General features: G+C 55.4%; 2 protein-coding genes across 2 annotated transcripts; both read right to left on the bottom strand.

Annotated features, from left to right (window-relative positions):
• Positions 1 to 4,505: 4,505 nt before the first annotated feature.
• Positions 4,506 to 14,545, bottom strand: SART1 (spliceosome associated factor 1, recruiter of U4/U6.U5 tri-snRNP; the record flags this gene model as incomplete). Its single annotated transcript, XM_080693262.1, has 20 exons — positions 4,506 to 4,524; positions 4,607 to 4,728; positions 4,813 to 4,902; positions 5,435 to 5,570; positions 5,657 to 5,747; positions 6,064 to 6,151; positions 6,234 to 6,341; positions 6,429 to 6,602; positions 6,817 to 6,950; positions 7,030 to 7,163; positions 7,243 to 7,367; positions 7,871 to 8,077; positions 8,188 to 8,330; positions 8,416 to 8,515; positions 8,619 to 8,696; positions 8,901 to 9,006; positions 9,120 to 9,246; positions 9,979 to 10,034; positions 10,475 to 10,532; positions 14,233 to 14,545. 20 exons carry the CDS (start codon positions 14,543 to 14,545, stop codon positions 4,506 to 4,508), a joined length of 2,409 nt encoding a protein of 802 aa, XP_080549388.1.
• Positions 14,546 to 17,019: 2,474 nt separating this feature from the next.
• TSGA10IP (testis specific 10 interacting protein) lies at positions 17,020 to 25,145 on the bottom strand (the record flags this gene model as incomplete). Its single annotated transcript, XM_080693224.1, has 8 exons — positions 17,020 to 17,146; positions 17,595 to 17,719; positions 17,899 to 17,998; positions 18,346 to 18,516; positions 22,096 to 22,243; positions 22,402 to 23,099; positions 23,174 to 23,310; positions 24,963 to 25,145. 8 exons carry the CDS (start codon positions 25,143 to 25,145, stop codon positions 17,020 to 17,022), a joined length of 1,689 nt encoding a protein of 562 aa, XP_080549350.1.
• Between the last annotated feature and the right edge of the window lie 1,218 nt (positions 25,146 to 26,363).

Here is a 26,363-nt window from a genome sequence, read left to right as displayed (position 1 = left end):
CATTGCACCATTTGGGTGTGCCTCATTCTGTTTTCCCTAGCACTGGCCAAGTGACCCGAGCAAGACCAGCCTGCCTTGAAATACGGGGATCAAGGGACTCGGTTTACGAGGTCCCTGCATAAGGTGGGGCTTCCTGCAAAGACGACCTGGGGGAGGGGGGCTAATCCACAGGGAACAGGGATGACAGACAGAGAGCCCCGAGAAATCGTGCTGGCCTCTGATCAGCTCTGCTGGAAAGCACTGCTCTAGACCCAAGGACAGTGAGCCTTGTTTGCTTCTGAGTTTGGTTTTGTCATTTACAACTTAGAAGTCCCAAGTAATTCAAATATACAGGGCACTTTGCCCAAAAAGTTAGTGTGTGTGTGTGTGGGGGGGGGTGCTGGAGTTCAAGCCAGGGGCAGTCTAGCTCTGAGCTCCATCCCCAGCTCTATTTTGTGTGTGTGTGTGTGGGGGGGGGGGTCTGGGGACAGAACCCACGGGCATTCGACCTTCAAGTTACACCCCCTGCACTATTTTTTATTCTTTATTTTGAAATAGGGTCTCACTGATTACACAGGGCCTCAATAAGTAGCTGAGGCTGTCTACAAACCACAATCCTCCGGTCTCAGCCTCCTGAATGCTGGGATTACAAGCGTGTGCCACCATGCCCGGGGCTCTGAGTGGTTTTGATAGATGCTGATGATGCTAAAATGTCCACTGTGTTATACAACCCTTCCTCGTTCACCATGAGCGTCCCAGCACCTTTGTTACTAGCCAGTCCAGGCTGTTGACAGAATGGGCATCACTTTTCCTTTTTTTTCTTCTTTTGGTACCGGGGATGGAACCCAGGGGCATCTACCTCCAAGCTATACCCCCAGCCCCATCTTTTATTCTTTACTTTGAAACAGTCTCACTGAGTTGCAAAGGGCCTCACTAAGTAATAGCTGAGGCTGGCCATGAACCGAGATTCTCCTCTCTCAGCCTCCCAAATGCTGAGATTACAAGCATGTGCCACCTTGCCCGGCTCCCCTTTTTTGATTTTGAAACGGTCTCACAGAGTTGCCAAGGGCCTCGCTAAGTAGCTGAGGCTGTCCGCAAACTGTGATCCTCCAGTCTCCGCCTCCCAAATGCTGAGATTACAAGCCTGAGCCACCACTCCCAGCCTTGGGCATTACCTTCTTTTAGTAACTTGGATGAGCACCGGTTCAACCGCCTGACCTGGGGGAATATGGCCCAAGCCCTTTCTGGCTCTGTATTCAGACATTTAGAGAAACTACCAGCAGGGGTCGCTGTAAGCACACCTGGCAAGTCAGCACCTTGCTCTAGACCCGAAAACCTCTAACAATTACCCAAGGGAACAGCAACCTCTGGCAGGTCAGAGAGCCAAATGCCCCAGCAGCAATTCAGCTCTGGTGGGTGCCTGCACGGTTTCATTCTGCTGAACCCTCGGCTGCAGTCGTTCCAAAAGAGGCAGCAGGGGACTCCCGACAAGGGAGTGCCCCAAACCTTCCAAATCCAAGTGGGATTTCAGAAAAGCAGCAAGGTGCACTGGGTGGGCAGCCAAAGACACTTCTCACGGAACTTGCTCTCGGAGCACTGCTGCAGATCCAGGACAGGCGGTGAGAGACGGGGACACCAGCCAGGCCTGCCTGCCACGACAAGGGGGCTGCGGAGGTCAGGGAGGAATGCCCAGGCGGGTTTAAGGAACTTGGCTCCTCGCAGGGGCCAGGGGCTTTCAGCACAAAACACTGAACCAAAGCCTGGAAATGTTCAAGGGCTGCTGGAAAAAGCCTGCAGCTGGCCGGTCCCAGCATGATCAAATCACTCTGATTTTGCAGTCGGGACCTGGAAGGAAAGTGGGGGTGTTTGGAGGGGGGGCTGTGACTGGTAGCAAGCGCCACATCCCCAGGGAGTTCATTCACTAAGGCATTATCAGAAATGTCCGCAACAAGCCCTCCCTGCCAGCATTTATAGTGTTTGTGGTGGGGGCTCAGGGAGGGCTGGGGAACGCCCTCAGTCTTCAGTGTGAGGTGCAGGGGCTGGCCGCAGCATCCGCAACCAACTGAGTTCCCCTCAGAAGTTCTAGCCGGGCGTGCTGGTGCATGCCTTTCATCCCGGCATTTGGGAGGCTGAGACTGGCGGATCGCGATTTGCGGACAGCCTCAGCTACTTAGGCCCTTCGCAACTCAGTGAGACCGTTTCAAAATAAAGTATAGGCCGGGCGTGGTGGCGCACGCTTGTAATCCCAGCACTTGGGAGGCAGAGACTGTAGGATCGTGCAGGTTCAAAGCCAGCCACATGCACTGGTTTAGGAGACCCTGTTTCCAAATAAAAAAATGTAAAAGTAGGTCTGGGAGTGTAGCCCAGAGGTAGAAGGGCTTCCAGGAACCCCAGTACCACCAAAAAATAAATAAATAAAAATAAAGAATAAAAAATTGGGCAGAGGGTATAGCTCGGAGGTCAAATACCTTTGGGTTCCATTACCAGACCCACAAAAAAAAAGAAGTCTGACTCGGGCCGGATGTGGTGACATGCTTGTAATCTCAGCATTTGGAAGGTTGAGACAGGATCCGGTTCGCACACAGCCTCATCTACTTAGGCCCTTTGCAACTCAGTGAAACCCTGTTTCAAAATAAAAATAGGGCTGGAGCTGTAGCTCAGAGGTAGAATGTCCCTGGGTTCCATCCCCAGTACCTTAAAAAAAAAAAAAAAAAAAGTCTTGCTAAGTTGCTGAGGCTGGCCTCTAACCAGTGGTCAGTGCTGTCTCAGCCTCCCAAGTACGGGGATTACAGGTTTGTGCCACCATGCCCAGTTTAAAGTCTTATGATAGAAACATTTCAAGCATACCAAGGCGCCTAGGCCACAGGAAGTATGCTGGCCTTGCCCAACACTGAGCAGCAAGGCTCTCCTGCCCCACCTGGTCCTGCCCGCTCGGGGTGGTCTCCAGTGCCCCTCCCACTTGCTAGGCATGCGGGCAGGCGCAGCCTAGGGAGCCGGCTGGAATACTCCAGAGTAGAGTGAGTTCTGGCCTGGGGACAGAGGCCGTAGGCTGCAGGGGGCACCCAGCAGCACCCAGAGGCCCCTGGGGTGTCCAGCCTTCCTATTCTCTGGCTCACCAGTCTGTCCAGGAAGCCTCCTGGGCTAACACTTCAGTTTTTCACTGGGGCCATCTTGGTTCTGGACCAGGCCTCAGCTGGCTCCAGCTGTGACAGTGGTGGTGACGGCTACTGGGCGGTTTCCTGCCAAGTGTGGGATGAGCTTCGACAGCAGCAATGACCGACTGTCCCAGACATGGAAGCACCACACAGGTTTTTGAGAAATGGTGACACCCCAATCCTAGACCCACCAAGCACACCCCACAGGCACCCATCCTGAAGGGTAACACCCAAAAGCTAAAGGGAAAAGTCTTTGCCGTCTGCCGCACACACTGTTGTCCAACACCAATAGTTTATTTTAAGGCAACTGGGTCCCTTACAGTCTTCCCACTCCAAGGGTTTTTTGGGGGTACTGAGAATGGAACTGCAGGCGCTTCTGCCTCTGGGCTACATTCCCATCACTTTTTATTCTTTTATTTTGAAACAGAGTCTCACTAAGTTGCAGATGGCCTGAGTTGCTGAGGCTGGCCACAAACTGAGATCCTCCTGTCTCAGACTCCTAAGCACTAGGATACAAGCATGCACCACCCAAGATTCCTTTTCAAAGTTACCATTTCCTTCAACTAATTTTTGGTTTCATTCTATCTTAAACTGTGTGAGCCAACTGGAATGTACCTGGGAGTGCACTGGGGCAGGGACTCTGACTCCAGGCGGCCACGTCCCCTTTCCTCAGTGCAGGGCTTCCCTGCGCCTGGTGGGCTCTGGCCCCCCAGGCAAAGCTCGCTCCCAGAATCCCACCTTCCTGGTGTAGCAGCACAGGGCCCTCCCCCCGTGGCAGGCTCGAGTGGGCCAGGCAGTGGCACCTGCGCCCTACAGACTCCGGCCCTGCCCGCCCTGCAGTCTAACCAGGGGATTCCAGGGCCGCACCTTGGTGGCCCTGGACACAGGAAGCAGCTCCGCCTAGGAGGCCTGGCAGGCACGCCGCCGCAGACCTGTGCAGCCTTGCTGGGCCTGGCTTCTCGGTGGCTGGCTGGCCCTGGCTGCGTGCAGGATGTCTTTGAGGTCCGGGCTAGTTCTCCACCTTCAGCGCCACTATTATCTGTGCCGCCTGATGGCTGGGTCTCAACTGGCTGAGGGCCATACTCAGCCTCACGGGTCAGGGTCTGTCCCATGCTGCTCCCCTCTGAACTCCAGGTGAGGGCGGCGATGCAGGAAGGAGCTGGCAGACTCCTACGCACTTCCGTGAGGCAGAGGTGGTCTGGCCGCACACACCACGGACCTGGGCTCAGAGTTCAGGAACTGAGTGGCACGTGGCCCGCCTGCCCTCCTCCTGGCTCTAGCCCTGGAATCTCACCATGACCAGGGAGGAAAAAATAAGGGGGACCTTTATTTAACATTAAAGTTGGGGCGGGGCTCAGGAGGGAGGTGGCTTCACTTGGTGATGGTGTTCCTGCAGGGAGAAGGAAGAGGCCTCGTGAGGCTGGAGAGCGACCAGCGCCCCCGCCCAGCCCCGCCCGCTGCGCCCCACTCACGCGTTCATGCTCTTGCCGCTGCCGCTGAGCACAATGTACGGGGTCTTCTGGGCCTTCTGCTTCTCCTGCAGCAGAGCCACGGTGCCCAGGGGCGTGTCGCTGGAGCTCATCTTCTTCAGGAGCTGTGGGCAGGGGCCAGTCAGCACAGGGCAGGGGACACGGCCCAGCCACCCAGCACCCAAGGATGAAAGCCCGCGAGCACCCACCGCCTCCTCATCCAGCTTCTTCATCCGCCGCTCGGTCTTCATCTTGCCCGAGCCCTTCCCATGGAAGCGGTGGGACAGCTGCCGGAAAGCCTGGGGCAAGCATGGAGCAGGCTGGAGGGCAATGGGCGAGGCAGGGCCACCGCACCCAGGGACGACCCCAACCCAGAGCCAGGCCTGAGGAGGGAGGCAAGGGAGCCGGTGCCACAGGACCCTCACAGCCTGGCCAAGGGACATGGTGTGGGGGGCCATGTCACAGATAAAGAAAACAGAAACCAGCCCATCACCAGGGAAACGGCGGGCTGGGACAGATGTGCTCACAGCTCATCTCTGGAGATCTGGAGTGAAACCCGCTACATGGGGTAGCGCTCAGATGGTGGCGGGGGAGGACCGCCACAGGGAGCTTGGGCTGCCCCAGGGCAGTAGCTCACGCCACAGCACGTGGACAGAGGCACTGTCCTGCTGGCCTGCGGGGGACCGCTGGGCCGTGCCCACCAGAGGACTGAGGCACAGCAGCTCTGCACATCCCAGACCCCAGCCAACGAGCAGCACTGCGCCACTTCCACGAATCCACCTGGCAGGGGAGGATGGGCCCGGCCTCTCCCCAGCCCGGTCGCCCGCTCACCTCCTTGGGTGTGAGTTTCCGGCCTGTTTCATCCACGTACTCAATCTTGACGTCGGGTTTGTAGCCGTCCTTTTCCTTGAAGTCCTGGGTGAAGCCGCGGTATTCCTCCCGCCGGCTGTACTTGTCATCAATGGCCCTGGACCACGACAGAGGGGCTCAGCGTGAGCCCCCCTCCACTCCTCCGTGTTCCCAGATCCGCCCCGTGCCAACCCCACCACTCACATCTTGTCCTCGATGCAATACACAGCGGAGGGCAGAGACTTGTTGGGGGCCTTCACGCGGGCCACCTTCTGCACTGTGGTCTCCAGCAGCCCTGGGGACAGAGGGACCATGAGACCCACCCCTTGCACAGGACCTCAAGCCTGGCTGAGGGAGGTAGGGAGTTGGGCCCATTCCGCAGATAAACCAGCCCATCACCAAGGAAACGGCAGTGCTGGGGTCCAATGGCAGGGTCTCGCCCCACTCCTTCCCAAGGACAGAGCCTTGAAGGCACACGGAGGACAGATGCTGCTGACTGCCCCGGGCCAGGGGAGGAGCTCGTGACACTGGGCCTGCGAGGGGGCGGCAGAGGGGCCCAGGATGCGTCCTCCAGCACGGGAGCCACGGCCAGCCCCCACACCCAGCCGCACCTTTGTTCTGGCACAGGAGCAAGGCGGCGGCCAGCCCTCTGTTCACGATGGGCTCCTCGTCCAGGATGGTGGTGGAGGAGGCAGAGAACTGGGGATGGCACACGGGGCATGAGCGGCTGCCAGTCCCCCCCGCCCCGCCGCTCCCCACCGCCAGGTGCCGCCATCCTCACGTCCTGCTGCTGCTTCTCCTCATCCAGGTTGACGGTGCTCCAGCCGATGTTCTCCCCGTCTGACTCGGAGCCGCCATTGATGGAGCGCTCCTCGTCCCGCTCAAAGTCCTGGGGCAGAGGTCAGGGTGAGCCTGGGTGGCCCCCCAGCCCACCACCCGAGCATGGCCCCCGGGGGCCCGCGGCCCACAATCCCACCATGAGCTCCTCCTGTTCCTCGCGGTTGCCGGCCAGCCCGTAGGTGGGAATCTCCCCCAGGGTGCGGCAGAACTCTGAGGTGGCATTGAACACGATGGCCCCCTTCCGCTCAGGATCCTCCTCCTCCTCCCAGCCCCGCTGGCGAGACTCCAACTTCTTCACAATCTCCACCACCTGGGGGAGGGAGCAGCTGTGGGCAGACCCGGAAGTTTCTGGGGTGATGCCACAGAGACCCGGGAACCCATGCACCCTCCCGGTGCAGTAAGCCATCCCCATAGCCCACACCGGCCCTCCTCTGGTCACTCCGCCAGCCGAACCCCCTGCCGGCTCCCTCTGTCCTGTGCTCACAGGACAGTCGCCGCAGGCAGCCCGCGGTGCCCGGCCGCACCTTCTCCCCGCTGTCCCGCAGCTGCCGCAGCTGCCGCAGCCGGCGCCCCTTCTCCAGTTGCTTCTGCAGCTCCAGCTCGGCCTCGTCCTCCTCCAGCACCCCCGGGGACCCTGGTGGCAGAGCGCCTCCGTCCTCTGGGGGGACACAGGATGCCTGCTCACGCCAACTGCTGACTCCAGACCCGCCAACCCTGCGGCCGGCCCCCACCCTCACCCTCGTCGCTAATGTCCATGTTCTCCACGCGGGTGTCATCTGACGGCGGGAGCTGGACCACAGGCTCCTTCTCCTCTTCCTCTGGGGCAGCCTCCTCCGCTTCAGGTACTCGGCGCCGACCCCGGCCCCGCAGCCTAGAAGGGCCAGTGGGCAGTGAGCACGGCCCACCCGGGGCCGGCCCGCCCGCCCCACTCACCATTGTGCCCAGCCCACCTGGAGCCAAAGTCCCCATCTTGGGTCTGGTCCCCAAGAGGCAGCAGGTCATCTGCCCGCATCATCACCTCCTTCTCCTTCTTGCGGATTTTCTTCACCCTCCGCTTGGTCTTTTTAAAGGTGACCTGAGGGGAGGAGAGGTATGAGGAGAGGCAGACAGGCCACCACGCATGGGCCTCGGCACAAGCGCATCTGTAGTTCTCTTCTGTGCCAAGCTCTGCCCCCAGCACTTGCGAAACACGCGACACAAGCCAAGTGCTGTTATCTTCCCACTACGAGCAGAGGGAGCCGAGGACAGAGAGCGCAAGAGCCTGCCTGAGGCGGCACGGCGCTAAGTGGGACAGCAGGCCTGCGAACCTGGCACGAGGCTCCAGACTCCCCCCTTAGCCGGGCGGTCCCCGCAAGTGCAAACCCACGTGTGCCTATGAAGTCACCAGCTCCTCACTCAGCCTCAGGGAGCGGCTGCTGCCGTTGCCACTCCAGATGGGCACCCCGGGCGACTACACAGCTCACCCAAGGCACAGGCTGCCTGTGGGGCAGCGCCAGAACACGAACTCAACAGTCCCCGATCCTCCACACCCAGAGCCTCCCCTGGGGCACAAGCCATCCCAGCGCGCAGCGGGCTCACCATCTCCTCGGGAGTGAGGTACTCAGAGGCCAGCCGGGGCCCCACCGAGCTCAGGGACTGCGCCTGCAGCCGCAGCTTGGCCCGGATCTCTTCCAGCTCGCGCTCCCGCAGGCCGTCGGCCATGCCGCCCTGGTCCAGGCGGAAAGAGTGCGGCCGCTCGCCCTCCAGCTCTTCATCATATTTGGCCAGGATGGAGCGAGGCTTTTGCTGCAGTAAGAGGTGCAGGTTGAGACCCAGGCCAGACCCAGAGCCACTGCGCCCTCAGCGGCCTGGGCCCCACGCACCCCGCACCCCACACACCCCACCCCGCCGCGTGCCTGGGCCAAGTCATCCGTGCTCTCGTCCTCCGCGTAGGGAAGGTAGTCCGGCTTCTTCTTCCGCAGCTCCACATTCTTCTCCGCGCGCTCCTTATCTACCAGGTTCACGTTCACCAGCACGTCCTCCTCCTCCTGCAGCACGCCTAGGGACCGGCAGAGACAGCGGCCAGTCCCCCTGCGCTCGAGTCGCCGGCGCCTGGCACCACCCGAGCGCCCCGCTCAACCCACCTTTGTCCTTAAGGGTGAGGATCAGCGTCTCCCCTTCTCGGAAGGAATCAATGGCGTGCTCCACAGTGAGGCCCTGCAGGTCCCGGGCACTATACAGGTCCTAAGGGGAAAGGTCCAGCGGGGTCAGGAGCCGCGACCCGCCCCACCCTGGGATGACGCACAGCTGCAGCGCCCGCCCACCCTTCTCAGCCGCGCCGCGTCACCTGCCGCCTCTGCCCAAACTCCTCCTCCACCAGAGTGCTGACACCAAACTCCTGGTCCATCTCCTCCAGCAGCTTGGCCTGCGGAACAAGGCAGGCTGGCCTGTGACCTCTGCCCATTCAGCATCCCCAGGAAACACTGAGGACTCTACCACGCGGGAGTGAAGGGGCAGGGCTTGTAGACAAGCTGCGGGCCGGCTCACCTCCCGAGGTGAGGGCCAGGCTCGGCCTCGCCACCCGGGCAGCCCCAGAGGCCCGGCAACCACCCAGCGCCCGGGCGCTCACCCTCTTCTCTGCCAAGTCCTTTTCCTTCTGCAGTTGCCGGCTCCTCTCGATCCAGGCTGCTGTATCGTCCAGCCAGGGGTCGTCCTCCCCCAGGGTCTTCACCTTCCTGAACAGGGATGAAAGTGATGTCGGGGGGGGGGGCAGGACCCACGCTCACCTGACACACGAGGAGGCGAGGACAGCAGCCTCCTCTGGCCTCCCTGGCCGGGACCCACTCACCCCAGCTTTTGGTTTAGCAGGCGCTTTTCCTTGGCAGCCGCTAGCTTCTCTCGTAGCTCCTCTCGCTGTCGTATGGCCATAGGGTTGATGACATCGGCTGCCACGGGCTCCTCCTTGGTGCCTGCCTCTGGAAGGGAGGCCCAGACGTGAGGCTATGCCTGGCTGCCCATGGCTGGCAAGAAGTGGAGGGAGCCACTCACGCTGCCCCTTCCAGCTCAGGGGGCCAGGAGAGGGGAGAGCCTTCACTTCCCTCTCTACACCCCGTCACTCCACACACCATGACAGAACCTGATGATTCCAAAGCTCCTCGGGAGGGAGGGAGGGAGGGAGGGAGGGAGGGAGGGAGGGAGGGAGTGTGTGTGTGTGTGTGTGTGTGTGTGTGTGTGTGTGTCTTGGGGATGGAACCCAGGAGCATTCCATCTCTGGGCTACACCCCCAGCTCGACATTTTTATCCTTTATTTGAAACAGGGTCTCACTAAATTGCAGAGGGCCTCACTAAGTAGCTGAGGCTGGCCACGAACCTGCGACCCTCCTATCTCAGCCTCTCAAGTACTGGGATCACAAGCGTGCACCACTATGCTTGGCTTATTTTATATAAAATGAACCAACACTTGCACAGCTTACAGCAACTGTGCACATCTCTCAAGCTGCCAGAGTGAGGCTGCCACAGCCGAGCACAGCAGCCCATGCCAGATGCCCACGGTGACAGGGAGGACTGTGCGCCCTCTGGCCAACACACACGTGAGACGGGAGTGGTGCCGCCTTGTGCTTAACCCCACTTTCTTCAAAGAAAGACCACTTTCGCTGGCTTCTCTCCCCCCGGAGGCCTCCCTGGCCCCAACCCAGCGCCACACTCACCTTTCTTGACAGCACTGACCTCCAAGGGTTTCAGCCCCAGCTTTGCCCGGAGTTTACTGAAGACAAGAAAAACAAGTGTTAGGGGCTACCAAAGAAATGGGGTAGCAGGCTGGAGGTGCAGCTCAGTGGCAGAGCACTTGCCTAGCATGTTTGAGGACCTGGGTTCAACACCAGCACCACAAAAACAAAACACCACCTCCCACAGGAAACGGGGCATCACGTGCATTTCTGGAGCCGCGCAAGGTGCAAACGAGTGTTCCCGGCTGCTGAGCACGGCTCTGAGCGCGGCCTAGAACTCACAAAGGCACTGCCGCCCGGCAGGGACGTGGCCCAGGCTGCTCAGTGCCACCCTCCCGCTTGCTCTTACTCCCTTTGGAGTAACTCAGTGGTCGCCTGAGCTGATTTGTGTGGCCCATCCGACTCCAACTGGCCCACTGTGGCGTGAGAAGGCCTCCCATGCGCCTCCCCAGAGGAGAAGCCGGGAGGCGGCACTCACTTGGTCTCCTCGACGCTGAGGGACGAGGCGTCTCCTGAGCCCGTTTTGGAGCTGGCAGCTAAAACAAGAAGAAACATGGTTCAGGGCTGAACACACGGCAAGAAGCCAGCACCAGCGGCACTAGGGGCAGGGTCAATAATGAGGGCCCCTCACCGGCACCGGGGCCAAGCGCAACACCAGAACACAGAGGCCTCTCCCTCCCCAAGCTCCCCAGCAGTCTACCCACAGCTCCATCCACCATGCTGCCTCCTCTCCTGACCCACGCGCAATGTTCTGCACCCTCGCTTTGCCCTCCGCTTCTATACATTCTACCCTCAGCCCAAACTGTCCTCTCCAGTCTCCTTTTGTTGTGCTGGGGATAAACCCAGAGGCATTCTATCTCCAAGTTACACCCAGCCCTAATTTATTTTTTGTGGTACTGGAAATTGAACCCAGAGGCATGCTATCATCAAGCTACACCCCCAGACCAATTATATTTCTTATTTGGAAACAGGGTCTCGTTAGGTTGATGAAGTCTCAGTACTTGCTAAGGCTGCCCTCGAACCCGTGATCCTGCTTCAGCCCCGAGTACTAGGGTAACAGGCATGCGGCACCTCACCTGGCTGTCTTGCTCTCATCAACAAAATCCTACTCAAGTGCAAATGTCAAAGGCCACCTCCTTCGAGAAGCCCTGATTATTGATCAGAATTAGCTGCTCTGAGTGGGCGTGGTGGTGCGCGCTTGCGCTTGGGAGGCTGAGACAGGAGGATCACACAGGTTCAAAGCCAGCCTCGGCTACTTAGTGAGGCTCTCAGCAACTTAGTGAAACCTTGTTTCCAAATAAAATATAAAATAGGTCTTGGAGTGTAGCCCGGAGGTAGAAAGCCCCAGTACCACAAAAAAATAAATAAAAATACACAAAAATAAAATACGAAACTCTACAGCTCAACCATCTTTTCCAGGTGTATCTCCCCACACATCAGGGATGGTGTTTGCAGCATGACTGTCCTGTGTGATTGGTGCAGCCGAGAAACACTGGTGCCTATTCTGTCTGTGCTGGATGTGGAAGACATCCGTGAATAAGCGTTCTCAACCTCCTCGATTCATAACTTCACCGAACACAACAGAGGCTGGACACCATGAGAGGGTGCTCCCTCTACCAGCCACCACCATGAGAACATTCTTTTCTGCATTACCATCCTACCACCTTCCTTCTCGGTAATCCCAGAGGTTCCTCCCTCTGCCTGGACCCACACCCACCTCTCCAGGCTCTCTCCGAGGTCACCAGCCTTATTTCCAAATCCGACAGACTTGTTTTTATTGTTTTTGTGGTAGTGGGGATGGAACCCAGGGGCAATCTACTTCTGATTTTTTATTAAACCGCCAGCCCTATTTTTGATTCCTTATTTTGAAACAGGGTCTCACTGAGTTGCAAAGGGCCTCACTAAGTAGCTGAGGCTGTTCGTGAACCTGGGATCCCCTCCCAAAAGCTGGGATTACAAGCGCGCGCCACCATGACCAGCTCTCATTCTAGTTTTGTTCAAACTCCTGTAGTGTGTGACACTGTTGATTACTCCCTCCTTCTAACAGCATTCTCCTCCCACAGACCCTACACCCCAGGGTCTCCGGTTCTCCTGCCTATGGGCTATTCTGCCCTGTTTGGTTGGGGCAGCACCTTCCTCTACCCACTACTCATCTCTTAGCATCTCTCAAATTCTCTTCTTTCCCCTAGTCTCCCACTCCACACGCTCTCAGAGGGCTCCACCAGACACCGAAATATTCATAAATTCCAAATCACTCTATTTAGTCCACATCCTGGGTTTCTCCATACACATCAATCAACACTTTCCAAACTGAATGATCCTTACTCTGCCTTGAGTCTACTTCTCTTTTTTTCTCTTTCCATTTATTTATTTATTTTTGTGGTACTGGGGAATGAACCCAGAGGCATGCTACCTTTGAACTACAACCCCTGCCTGATTTTATTTCTTATTTGGAAACACAGTCTCCCTAGGTTGATGAGTCTCACTACTTGTTGGGGCTGTCCTCTGACCTGCGATCCTCCTGTCTGAGCTTCCCAAGTGCAGGGATTACAGGCATGTGCCACCACTCCTGGCTTCACCCCAGGTCTTTTTATATTGAAATACAGTCTCACTAAGTTGCTGAAGGAGGGCCTCGCTAAATTGCTAAGAGTGACCTCAAACCTGCAATCCTAGAGGGGCATGGTGGCACACACTTGTAATCCCAGTACTTGTGAGGCTGAGACAAGAGAATCACAGGTTCGAGGACAGCCTCAGCAAGCAGTGAGACTCTCATCAATTTAGTGAGACACTGTTTCAAAATAAAAGCAGAGAGCCAGGTGGCTTGTAATCCCAGCATTTGGGAGGTTGATCCTGGAGGACTGTGGTTCACTGACAGCCTCAGCTACTTAGTGAGGCCCTCCGCAACTTAATGAGACCCTATTTCAAAATAAAGAATAAAACAATTGGGAAGGGGATGTAGCTTGGAGGTCAAATGCCCCTGGGTTCCATCCCCAGACCTGTAATAATAATAATAAAAATAAAATAATAATAATAATATAATAAAAAATAAAAACAGAGCCAGGCGTGATGGCACACACTTATAATCCCAGTACTTGGAAGGCTGACAGGAGGATCACAGGTTCACAGCCAGCCTCAGCTATTTAGTGAGGACCCCTGCAACTTACCAAGACCCTGACTCAAAAGAATAAAAAGAAGGCTGGGGGCTATAGCCTGAAGGTAGAATGCTCTTGGGTTCAATATGCACGCACATGCACACACACAAATACACACACACACTGCAAAACTCCTGTCTCAGCCTCCCAAGTACTGGGATTACAGGCCTATGCCATCACACCCAAAGCTTCTCAATTTCAACATAGGATACTATCGTTCACCTAGATAATAAACCCAATATTCAAGAAGTCATTCTCCATTTCTTCTTCTCCTTTGAACTGCATCCAAATTCCATTGATTCCTCCTCCAAACAGCTCTTCACTGTGTCCACCCCTCTGCTGCTGCCTCGGTGTAGGCTGCCACTGACCCTCACCTGGTCAGTTTTAAGGCTTCCTGACTTCTGAGCCTCTATCTATGGCCAAATTCCCAATGCAGTAATTTTTACAAAAGAATTCTCACTCCACATCTCAAGTCTATGGCTCCTATCATGGACAGATAAGCGCAGGGTGCTATGTACTCAGATTCCAGCCTTAGTCTCTACCATGATTTTACACGACTAGCCTAATACCAGGTTTTCTCTTGCCTCTGCACAGGCTGGTATCACTTCATCCATTCATCCATCCATTCACTCATTCATTCATTTATTCGCTCAACATTTATTTAGAAGCCTACGATATGCCCAACAGCTGGGAAAACTGAAGACCTTCGTCTTCCTGGAGTTCAAGCTAAGAAGTCAACCTTTCCTACCAAACAACCGTAGTAAGACCCTTTATTTAATTAACTAATTTGTATTTTGTGGCGCTGGGGATAGAACTCAGGGCCATTCTACACCCCAGTCCAATTACATTTTTACTTGGAAACAGGGTCTCATTAGGCTGATGAGAGTCTCGCTACTAGTTGAAGCTGTCCTTGAACCTGCGATCCTCCAGTCTCAGCCTCCACGGTACTTGGACTACAGGCGTGCATCACCACGCCCAGCTTTTTAAAGCCTCTTTAACCTGCCCCGGGCCAGCTCCGGGGTCAGCCTGCACCCCCGGCCCGCGCTCCGGGCCCCGCCGTCCGCTGCGCAGGCGCCGCCCTCACCGGCCTCGTAGCCGTCATCACGCTTCTCCCGCTTCACGCGCCGCTCGGAGGGCTCGGCCTGGCTGCGCTCCCGCCCGTGCGTGCCGCTGCGGGTCTCGGCCTCCGCCCCGCGCCGCCCGCTCCCGCGCTCGCCACCACGCTCCCGGCTCCGCTTCCTTCGTTCGCCGCCGCTGCTGCCCCCGCCGCTGCTTCGGTGCTTGTGTTTTTTGTGCTCCCGATGCCGCGGCGGCGGCTCGGTGGAGCTGCCGGTGCCGGTCGCCGCTGTGGTCCCGGCCGTCTCTTTCTCTCCGCGGTGCTTCTTCGACGACCCCATGGTGGCTCGTCCGCTTGGAGTCGAGCCGCCGCGGAGCCCCGACGACGCAAAATGGGAACACTTCCGGGTCGCCGGGCAGCCGCGGTCTTGTTGCCGGAAGTCGAGAGCGGCTGCTTCCGTCGTTCGCTGCGCCAGTCTGCCCTGGAGGCTCATGGGAAGGCCGGGCTCGGAGCTCGACTGCGCATGTGCAGCCTCCTAAGGGGCAGTGGCTTCTGCGCGTGCGCGCTTCCGAGCGGAAGTGGCTTAGCCTCTGGGGTGCGCTGTATCCCCGAGGTGTGAGGACCTGGCTCGACCTCTGCCACCCGGTGCTTATTAGAGCTTCTCTTTCCTCCCTAGTGGGCGTCTACGACTCGAGAGACTCTGTCGAATGATACAGCATCTTTTCCTCTTTCGGAGATTCCTCAGCTCCATAACCCAGCCTCAGAACCCCGGTAACCAGTGCTGTCGGCTAGCGCCGCCCTCGCACATTCTCTCGTACCCTGGGTTGGGTTTTGTAAACTTGCGCTCTGTAAACTGCAGAGGCGCCCCAGGAGAGCAGCTGTGGACCTCAGAACTTGAGTGCAAAGTTTGGCATCTCTGTGCATTTTTTTTTCCTTTTTCCTACTTTTGCCCCCCCCCTCGAGAAGGGCTTTGGTTTTATATTACTGGGATTTGGCCAGGTGCGGTGGCGCATCCCTGTAATCTCTGACTTTGGGAAGCTGAGATAGAAGGTTTGAGGGCAGCCTCAGCAATTTAGCGAGACTCTGTTTCAAAATAAAAAATAAAACGGGCTGGAGGTGTAGCTCAGAGGTTGAATGCCCCCGAGGTCCATCCCGAGTAACAAAAAATGAAATTAAATGCCAGGTGTGATGGGGCATGGTTGTAATCTCAGTGCTTGGGAGACTGAGACAGGAGACTGGCAGATCAAGGCCAGCCTCAGCTACTTAATGAGGCCTTCACAACTTAGTGATACCCTAAATAAATAATAAAAAATCCGGCTGAGGGTATAGCTACACACACACACACGCACGCACACGCACACACACAAACATACACAAAAATAGGGCTGGGGGTATACCTTGGAGATAGATTGTCCCTAGGTTCAATCCCCTAGGTTCAATCCCCAGTAACAAAAAATAATTGTTAAATAGGGCTGGGGGTCTAGCTTAGAGATAGAATGCCCCAGAGTTCAATCTCCAGCAGCAATAAATGTAAAGACTTGATGAGCCAGGCGTGGTGGCGCATGCTTGTAATCCCCGCACTTGGGAGGCTGAGACAGGAGAATTGCACAGGTTTGAAGCCAGCCTCAGCTACTTAATGAGGCTCTCAGCAACTTAGTGAGACCCTGTTTCCAAATAAAATATAAAATAGGTCTGGGAGTATAGCCCGGAGGTAGAAAGCCTCTGGGTTCTACCCCCAGTACCACCAAAAAAAAAAGACTTGAAAGCCCAGTTGAAGCCAGGCTGGTGGCACACGTTTGTAATCCCAGTATTTGAGAGGCTAAGACAACCTCAGCAAGTAGTGAGACTCTCATCAACCTTGTAAGGCACTGTTTCAAAATAAAAATAAGACAGGGCTGATGGTGTAGCTTGGAGGTAAATTACCCCTGGGTTCAACCCCCAGGAACCAAAACACCCAGTCCACACAATCCCTGCCATCGCCCACTCTCGATCTTCAGGCCCTCTGGTGGCCCATCTCAGCATGGTAGGGTGTATGGTATGTGACCCTTTAAAGGCTCCCTCCCCTCACTGGGGGTCCTCGAAGACAAGGACCATTCTGTCCTTTTCACTCTGGAATTTCTAGGTTCAGCATATATGTTGTATATGTTGGAGACAGGACCTCGAAGCTTTAGCTGGTGTATGTGTGTGTGTGTGTGTGTGGTACTGGGGACAGAACCCAGGGACATCCTACCTTCAAGCTACATCCCCAGACCTATTTTTATTATTATTATTATTATTATTATTATTATTATTATTATTATTTTGGTGGTACTGGGGGTGGAACCCAGGGGCTTTTCTACCTCCAGCCTACACTCCCAGACCTATTTTATACTTTATTTGGAATCAGGGTCTCGCTAAGCTGCTGAGGGCCTCACTAAGTAGCTGAGGCTGGCTTTGAACCTGTGCCATCCTCCTGTCTCAGCCTCCCAAGCACTGGGATTACAAGCGTGAACCACCATGTCCGGCTTTATTCTTTATTTTGAAACAAGGTCTAATTTGTGGAGGTCCTTGCTAAGTAGTTGAGACTGGATTCAAACCTGTGATCCTCCTGTCTCAGCCTCCAAAGTACTGGGATTACGGGATTACAAGTGTGCGCACTGCAAGATGGATCTCCTCATGAGCCGAGGAGTGGTGGGGGGAGCAGGAGAGCCAGACCCCCTGAGGATGTGGGACAGAGCTAAACCTGCGCCACCCACTTGCCACCTCTTCCCAAGCCCCAGCCCCTCCCCAAGCCCCAGAAATCCCCCAGTGTATTTGCCATAAAGCCTTTAATCTTCATCTTGGGAACTGGGCTCTGTCCAGGCTGGGGGAGGAGTGCCTGTTGGGCTGGCTGCCACTGGGTCCTGTCTTTGGGGGGCTCTCAGAAGAGGACTCCGGTTTCACCCCCTTTGACCTGTGGCTCCTTGAAGGCAAAGATGGGGGCCAGTGGACTCCGCAGCCCCCCACCCAGGCCGAGGAGACCACGGACCCTGTGGGTTCAGACCCAGGTCCTGTGCTGGCTCGTTGAGTGTCCTGGCCAGTGACTCCCCCTCCTCGGCTCTCATTCTCCTCACTGTAAGGTGGGCCTCCAACCCCTGCTCTCTGCTACGTTACTCTCAGTGTCAGGGACAGGGTGCCTGGTGGGGACTCGGTGTGTCGCAGGGTGCCCAGCTGGCTCAGCTGCGCATGCACTCCTGTGTCCTTGAGCCCTGCCCCCCAGGCCCTCCGTTTCCTTACTGGGAAGTGGGAACAGTAACCCTGGCCACCGTCCTGGGTTCCGGGAGGGGACACTGCAGGGCCCAGAGGCTGGTGTTGGTGTCTTTCCACAGCAGCTGTACAGAGCCAGTCCGTGGCCGGCCAGACGGCCTCACCTGGGTTTCCTGGAGGGTCCCACTGTGTCCCCCTTTCCCGCCTCAGCCAGCAGCTGTTCCTCGTCCACTCCGAGTGCCGACAGCACCTGGGAGAAGTGCCGGGTCACGGTGAGCCGGGCATTGGCCTGAGGGGGAGACAGGGGTTCCTGCTGTTCGGCCTGGAATCGGGGCTGGTTACTAAGGGGGTCTCAGGGCTTCCAGGGAGGGGGCAGCAGCCCAGGGATCCCACCTGGCTGCTTCCCTCCCCACTCGGCAGGCCCCGTTCTCGGGGTGGCTGGCTGCTTCCTCGGGTGCTGGCCTTCACCTGCATGGCCTGCTGGAACAGGAATGGGCGGGCTTGCACCCGGTGCCGGATGCCCTGCAACTCCGCCTGGTACTCAGCGCAGCGCTCCTGCTGCTGGCGCCTGTGGGGGAGAAGAGCCTCTGGGAAGACACCCGTGGACCAGACAGACCATCTCAGTACAGAGCCCGCTTGTTCTAAGGACTATAACATAAAGTCCTGTGACCTCGCCTTTACAAAGCCATCCCATTCCCAGTTTGGCCCTGATTCCTTCTTTTGTGTGTGTGTGTGGCACTGTGGATTAAATCCAGAGGTACTGTACCTCTAAGCTACATCCCCCAGCCTGATTTTATTTAGAAACAGGGTCTCACTAAGTTGCAGAGGGCCTAAGTTCTGAGGCTGGCTTTGACCCTGGATCCTCCTGTCTGAGCCTCCCTGCCTCCCCCTTAATCCCCAAGGCCCAGCTTCTACCTCAGCTCCTCGAGCTTGCGCTGGGAGGCTCCGGGCCCCCGGCTGCCTCGGGGTGTGTAGGCCGCCAGGCAGCGGGCCACCTGTTGCTGGACCCGGTGCAACCGGGCCTTGCGCAGCTGGGCCTCTTGCTGGTCCTCCAGCTGCTGCCGCTCCCAGCTCTGCAGCAGGCTTCTGGGCAGGGACAGGGAAGGGGAGGGAGAGGGCGAAAGTCACAGGGAGCCTCAAGGAGAGCTGAGGGGTGGGGGGCCTGGGGAACGATTTGTCGATTTGTCGTGGAGGTGGGGCGTGAGGGAGGCTGCATCTGTGAGGTTCTCCCGCCTGGCTCGAGCCTTTCCCTACCCTGAAGCAGTGAGACCCAGCTCTGCACTTCCAGGCCCAGCCTCAGGAGGCGCTCTGAGCTCAGCCCGCGACCTCTAGCACGCCGGGAACGCACCTGGCTCTTCTCTAGGAATCTTCTAGATTCCTAGTCTGTGAGATTTAGGAGAATGACTAGGGGTTTGGACACATTTGGTGGGATGGACAGGCGGATGGATGAAAGAACGAGGAAGTAACAAAATGCTGAAGGGATTGATGTATGGAACAGACAGGTGACTAGTGTGGATGATTGAAGAGATGGCAGCTAGACAGACCTGAAACATTCCTCCCCTATCAGATGTTAACTGCCCACACTTCTCAAAGCAATCAGATCCAATGCAATCTCATTCAAAATTTCCATGATAGCCAGGCATGGTGGCGCACGCTTGTAATCCCCGCGCTTGGGAGGCTGAGACAAGAGGATTGTACAGGTTCGAAGCCAGCCTCAGCAGCTTAGTGAGGCTCTCGGCAGTTTAGTGAGACCCTGTTTTCAAATAAAATATAAAATAGGCCTGGAAGTGTAGCCCGGAGGTAGAAAAGCCCCTGGGTTCCACCCCCAGTACCACACACACACAAAAAAAAAAAACCCCAAATTCCCATGACAGTCGGGCATGGTGGTGCACGCTTGTAATCCCAGCATTTGGGAGCCTGAGACTTGAGGATTGTGGTTTGCAGACAGCCTCAGCTACTTAGTGAGGCCCTCTGCAACTTAGTGATACCCTGTTTCAAGATAAAGAATAAAAAATAGGGCAGCGTGTGTAGCTCGGAGGTAGAATGCCCCTGTCTTCCATCCCCAGAGCCGGAAAAAAAAAAAAAAATTCCATGACTTTTTTTGCAGTACTGGGGATGGAACCCAGGGGCATTTTACCTCTGAGCTACACCCCCAGCCCTATTTTTTATTCTTTATTTTTTGAAGCAAGGTCTCACTGAGTTGCAAAGGGCAACAAAAATAGGCAGCCTCAGCAAGTAGTGAGACTCTCATCAACATAGCAAGAATCCGTTTCAAAATAAAATTTAAAAAACAACAACAAAATAGGACTGGGGAGGTAGAATGACCCGGGGTTCAATCCTTGGTACCACCAAATAAATAAGTAAATAAATAAATAAGGCTGGGAGTGTCGCTCAGAGATAGAATGCCCCCGCTTTCTGTCCCGTGTGTGTGTGTGTGTGTGTGTGTGTGTGTGTGTGTGTGTGTGTGCACGCGCGCGCACGCACACGCACCTGTGCTGTATGTGTGTGTCTCACATACACACAAACACATACAACGTATCATATGCTTGAAAATCACTGAGATTTCTTTTGTGTGTGTGATGTGGGGAATTGAACCCAGGACCATTCTACCTCCAAGCTAAATCTCTCCAGCCCTATTTTATTCTTTCTTTCTTCCTTCCTTTCTTTTGCAGTACTGGAGATAAAGCCCAGGGGCATTCTACCTCTGAGCGACACCCCCAGTCTGTTTTTTTATTTTTTATTTTTTATTTTTTTAGTGGTGGTACTGGGGTTCCTGGAAACCCTTCTACCTCCGGGCTACACTCCCAGACCTATTTTATATTTTTATTTGGAAACAGGGTCTCTTACGCCAGCGCGGCTGGCTTCGAACCTGCATGATCCTCCTGTCTCCGCCTCCCAAGTGTGGGGATTACAAGCGTGTGCCACCATTCCCTCCAGCCCTATTTTTTAAAAGCAGTTTCATTAAATTTTCAAAGGCCTCATTAACTTGTTGAGACTGGTCTCATACCTACAATCCTCCTGTCTCAGCCTCCCAAGTACTGGGATTACTCCCAAGTACTGGGATTACAGGCTTGCACCACCATACCTGGTCCCCCATGGTCGATCTTTTTTTGTGTATGTGTGGTACTGAGGATTGAACTCAGGGGCCTTCAACCTCCAGCCTACACTCCCAGCCTTACTTTTTATTATTTATTTTTGAAACAGGGTCTCACTAAGTTGATGAAAACCTTACTAAGGAGCTGAGGCTGGCCTGTGATCTTCCTGTCTCAGCCTCCCAAGTACTGGGATTCCCAGCATGTGCCACCATTCCAGACCTGGTTCTCATGGTCTCTTTTTCGAGCCCAAGTGTAGAAATTTTCAAACCCAAGTCTAACCGCTCTGCCATAATTGCCTGGCTGTCCCCTCTTCCAGACCTTGAGCTTCTGCTGGCTAGGTCAAGTCTTTAAATCATTTTATCTTCATATCTTTTTTGAGGGAACTGGGAGTTGAGCCCAGGACTTTTCTACCTCTGAGCCACACCCCCAGCCCTATTTTATTTTAGATTTCTTTTTTTTTTTTTTTTGTGGTACTGGGGTTCCTAGAAGCCCTTCTATCTCCGGACTACACTCCCAGACCTATTTTTACATTTTTATTTGGAAACAGGGTCTCCTAAACCAGCGCTCGCGGCTGGCTTCGAACCTGCGCGATCCTCCTGTCTCTGCCTCCCAAGCGCGGGGATTACAAGCGTGCGCCACCACGCCCGGCTAGATTTCATTTTGAAACAGGGCCTCAGCCGGGCCCCGCGCTTGGGTGGCTGAGACAGGAGGATCGCGCAGGTTCGAAGCCAGCCTCAGCTACTTAGTGAGGCTCTCAGAACATAGTGAGACCCTGTTTCAAAATAAAGTCTAAAAAAATAGGTCTGGGAGTATAGCCTGGAGGTAGAAAGCCCCTGGGTTCCACCCCCAGTACCGCAAAAAAAAAAAAAAAAAAAAAAAAAAAAAGAAAGAAACAGGGCCTCACTAAGTTGCTGAGGGTGGCTTCGAACCTGCAATTTTCCTTGTCTCAGCTTCCCAAGCACTGGGATTCAAGATGTGTACCACTGTACCCAGCATATCTTTTTGTTTTTGTTTTTGTTTGTTGTTTTTTTTTGTGTTTTTGTTTTTCTTTTGGGTACTGGGGATGGAACCCAGGGGCATTCTACCTCCAAGCTACACCCCCAGCCCTATTTTTTATACTTTATTTTGAAACAGGGTCTCACTGAATTGCAAAGGGCCTCACTAAGTAGTAGCCGAAGCTGTCTGCGAACCGCGATCCTCCTGTCTCGGCCTCCCAAATGCTGGGAATACTGGGATTACAAGCATGTGCCACCACGCCGGGTTCCAGCTTATCTTTATATCTTGAGGACCTCAATGCATGTTTTGTGAATCCGGTACTGGGCTGATGGGTGGATAGACGAAGAGGTAGGAATGAACAGAAACTGGTTTGTGTCAGCAGACAGCTGACCAAGCAGACAGAGGTGGATGGGTGCGTGGATGCTATAGGAAGAGAGGTGGAGGATGGGCCATCAGATGAGCAGATGGTCAGGAAGACTGAGGAAAGGATGAATAAAGGAGTGAGGGGTGTGGCCTGACAAGCATCTGCAAGGCCAGCTCCTCTCCGGACACCCTGGCTGCCCTCCCCCCTCACCTGGTGGCCTCCTGTCGTTTGCAGAAGGTGCGGTTAGAGAAGCTGGAAGACAGGAAAGATTCGTCATCTCCCGCGACATAGGCCTTCCCGCTGCGGTTGGCGGCTTGGGCAGCAGCTCGCAAAGACTTCCAGGACTGTTTTGGGGAGCCTGTCCACAGTGGACCAAGTCAGGGAAACCCTCTCTCCCAGCGAGCCCAGCAGTACAGGGCCCAGCGCAGCCCCTTCTGAACTGTGGCCCAGGTCTCGGGCTCCGGCCCGCTCTCCCTAGCTTCTATCACACCCACACCTTGCTCAAGCCCCACTCACCACAATCCAGGTCTTGGTCTAACAGCCTGTACAGCTTCTCCAGGTCCCAGGGCCCCTCCGGCTCCTTGGCCCTCGACTTCCCACTCTGCGGCCCTCCAAAGTGGCTGGGGCTGGAGCTGCTCCCCAGGCTGGCTGCTCCAAGATCCCCATCCTCAGAGGTCTCTTCGCCAGAATTTGGTCCTTTTTTCCAAGAGCCGCCTTTCTTCCTGTGGGGGGCGCTGTGGTCCCACTGTTCAGCCTCCTCTGAGAACAGATCCTCCTCGAACATCAAGCCCCTCCTGGGGATCTGAGGCAGGTCCCCCGGCCCCGGGCCCCTCTCGGCCTCCTCAGCACCGGGACCTTCCAGCGCCGCTGCCTCCTCGGACTCTGATCCCGAGTCTGACCCCTTCTTGGGTCTCCAGAGGCCACACTTGCCAGATGGCCCCAGACCTTGGTTCTCCCATTTGCCGGCTGAAAAGGGGGTGCCACCCCAGGCCCCCAGATGCTCCAGATTTTGCGCCTCCATCTTCTGGCAGAAGCCAAGGGACTCTGGGACTCTGGCCGTGGACTTGCGCCTGGGCTTGGTCTGGGGGGGCCCTGGAGGGAAGGGCAGGGCTTGGTGGCCCAGGGCTGTGGGGGAGCTTGCCTGGCCATCTGTGACGAAGCTCTCCCAGGCCCACTGGAATGGGAAGGAGGGCTTCCGAGGAGTGGGAGAGGCACTGGAGGGGAGACAGCAGGTGAGGGGCGCCGTCCTCCCGGCCCCGGCCCCTCCCGGCCCATCCCCAGCACTTACTCCTCTTCCTCAGCAGAGCCATGTTCGTTCTTGTTCTGCTCCTGGGGCCTGCGGTCCTTCTTTGCCCTCTGCCCTGCGCTCTGAGACCTCTGCAGCTGGCCCTGTCTCTGCGTACTGTCACCACTCCCCAGGCTCCCCTGGGCGGGGACAGGAGGGGAGGCCAGCTCTGAGCAGGCTCCAGGACCCCTCCACGCCTCCCCAGGGCCTCCTCTCTGTGCACCCAGGCCCTCCTTTACCACCGCAACAGAATGGTCACTACCACCATGCTTCATAATAAAACAGGCACAGCCACCCGTCTGAGCACCTGCCCTGTGCTCAGGACTCAGACACGCTTAACTTTCCCCAGAGCCCAACAGCAGGCAGAGGCTCCATCACGCATAGCAATCAACCTGTCACTCATATTGCAAAACACAGGCTCAGAGAGGTCCAAGAGCGGAGGCCCCACAGCCCGCAAGCTGGGGAGCCAGGCCCTGCGCATGTTGGATCGGTCTCCAGAGCCCAGATTCCTCACCACTGCACTCTGCTGCTGGGGAGGAGTTCAGAGTGACCCAACAGAGATGAGAAATGTTTAAGGAGATGGAAATGCTAATTGCCGTGATTACATCACCCCACAGCGTGTAGATGGCAAACGCTTGCAATCCCAGCCCTTGGGAGGCTGACAGGAGGGTCGCCCATTCACAGCCAGCCTCAGCTACTTAGCGAGGCCCTCTGCAGCTTAGTGAGAAGTACTGAGGTTACTGGCATGTGCCACTGTGCCCGCTCATAAAGACTCTTTCTTTTTAATTAATTAATTAATTAATTTGCAGTACTGGGGATTAAACTCAGGGGCATTCTACCTCCGAACTATGTGCAGCCCTATACTTTAGTCTTTATTTTGAAACAGGCTCTCACTAACTTGCAGACAATCTCACAAAGCAGCTGAAGCTGACCTTGAACCTGCAATCCTCCTATCTCAGCCTCCCAAGGACTGGGATTCCAAGAAAACGCTACCACACTCCGTTTAAAGAATTTTCTAAATGTACAAAAAAAGGACAGAGCTGCCGGGCGCGGTGGGCACGCTTGTCATCCCAGCACTCGGGAGGCTGAGACCGGAGGATCGCGGTTCGCGGACAGCCTCAGCTACTTAGTGAGGCCCTTTGCAACTCAGCGAGACCCTGTTTCAAAATAAAGAATAAAAAATAGGGTAGGGGGTGTAGCTCAGGGGTTGAATGCCCCTGGGTTCCATCCCCAGACTCCACTAAAAAAAAAAAAAAAAAAAAAAAAAAGAAAGAAAGAAAGGACAGAGCTGGGTGTGATCACACATGTAATCTCAGTCCTTGGGAGGCTGAGACCCAAGGATCACCGTTTGAGGACAACCTCAGCAACTTAATGAGGCTTTCAGTGACTTAGTGAGAGACTCTTTTTTCAAAATAAAAAAATAAAATAGGTCTGGGGATGTAGCTCAGAGACAGAACGACTCTGGGTTCAGTCTCCAATAGCACACACGTGCGCACGCGCGCGCGCACACACACACACACACACACACACACACACACAGAGAAAATAAAACTTTAAAAAGGACAGTTCTTCCCTTGGGGCTCTGGACTTGCTCTAGCCAAAGCAGAAGAAACTAATTTTCTTTTCTGAAACCCTACTCCCCTAGCGGTCTCCAAACTCTCCACCGTCCCTCTTCACCCCAATCCTCTAGGGTTTCCCATCTGTCACCTGGATCTCTGTGGTGTCTCTACAGCCTCCCTGGGTCCCGGCCTGCCCTGGGCTGCGGGAGTCCCTGCCAGGCTGCCTCCCTCACCTGGGAAATTCTTGACAGAAGGTTGAGCAGCCCCGTGGTGGTCCCTGGAGCCTGAGGCCGCAGGTCCTTCCCTGGTCTCCCCGAGGCGGCCCTGACCAACTGTTGATGGGGGGTGTCCTGCTCCATCCCCACCCCCACTCGCAGCTCTGGAACTGTCCTCCCGGCCATCTCTATGGCAACCATCCCCAACCAGTCTCAAAAGCTGTGTGAAAAAGCAGGCCAGGAGCCTGTTGTGGTGGTGCAGGCTTGTAATCCCAGTACTTGGGAGGCAGAGGAGGAGGATTTCAGGTTCGAGGCCAGTCTCAGCAACTTAGTGAGACCCTGCTTTATTTTTATTTATTTATTTATTCATTTATTTATTTATTTATTTATTCTGTGGTGCTAGGCATTAAACCCAGGGGCATTCTACCTCTGAGCTACTCCTTCAGCCCATTTTAGTTCTTGTTTGGAAACAGGGTCTGGTTAAGGCTAGATTTGAGTCTATGATTCTCCTGTCTCAGCCTCCCAAGCACTGGAATTACAGATGTGCATTACCAGGTCCAGTTGTGAAGCCCTGTTTTATTTATTTATTTATTTATTTATTTATTTATTTATTTATTTTGGTGGTACTGGGGGTGGAACCCAGAGGCTTTCTACCTCCGGGCTATACTCCAAGACCTTTTTTTAAAATATATTTTATTTGGAAACAGGGTCTCACTAAGTTGCTGAGAGCCTCACTCAGTAGCTGAGGCTGGCTTCGAACCTGTGCGATCCTCCTGTCTCAGCCTCCCAAGCGCGGGGATTAAAAGCATGCGCCACCACACCCGGCCTGTGAAGCCCTGTCTTAAAATGGAAAAGAAAGCCTGGCGTGGTGGCGCACGCTTGTAATCCCAGCACTTCGGAGGCTGAGACAGGAGGATCGCACAAGTTCGAATACAGTCTCAGGTACTTAGTGAGGCTCTCAGCAACTTAGTGAGACTCTGTTTCCAAATAAAGTATAGGTCTGAGAGTATAGCCTCAAGGTAGAAAAGCCCCTGGGCTCCACCCCAGTACCACACACACACACACACACACACACACACACACATTGAAAAGAAAATAAAAGAGGACTCCGAGTATAGCTCAGAGATAAAACACCCCTGCTTTCAACACCCAGTGCCACCTCTCCTCCCCACCCCCCATTAGCCTGTGTGGTGGTGCACACTTGTAATCTCCTGTAATCCCAGTACTTGGGAGGAAGAGACAGGAGGATTACAGGTTTGAGGCCAGCCTCAGCAATTTGTCGAGGTCCTCAGTAACTTAATGAGACCCTGTTTCAAATAAGAATACTAAAATAGGGCTAGGGTGTACTTCAGAGGTAGAAGGCCCCTGGTTTCAACTCCCGGTTCCACTCCCGTCCACACACACCCAGAGGGACCTTGG

This window comes from Muscardinus avellanarius, assembly GCF_963383645.1.
Source record: "Muscardinus avellanarius genome assembly, chromosome: 1".
Taxonomy (NCBI): Eukaryota; Metazoa; Chordata; class Mammalia; order Rodentia; family Gliridae; genus Muscardinus; species Muscardinus avellanarius.
Note: the sequence above shows the minus strand (reverse complement) of the source record. Positions and strands in the feature narration are given on the sequence as shown.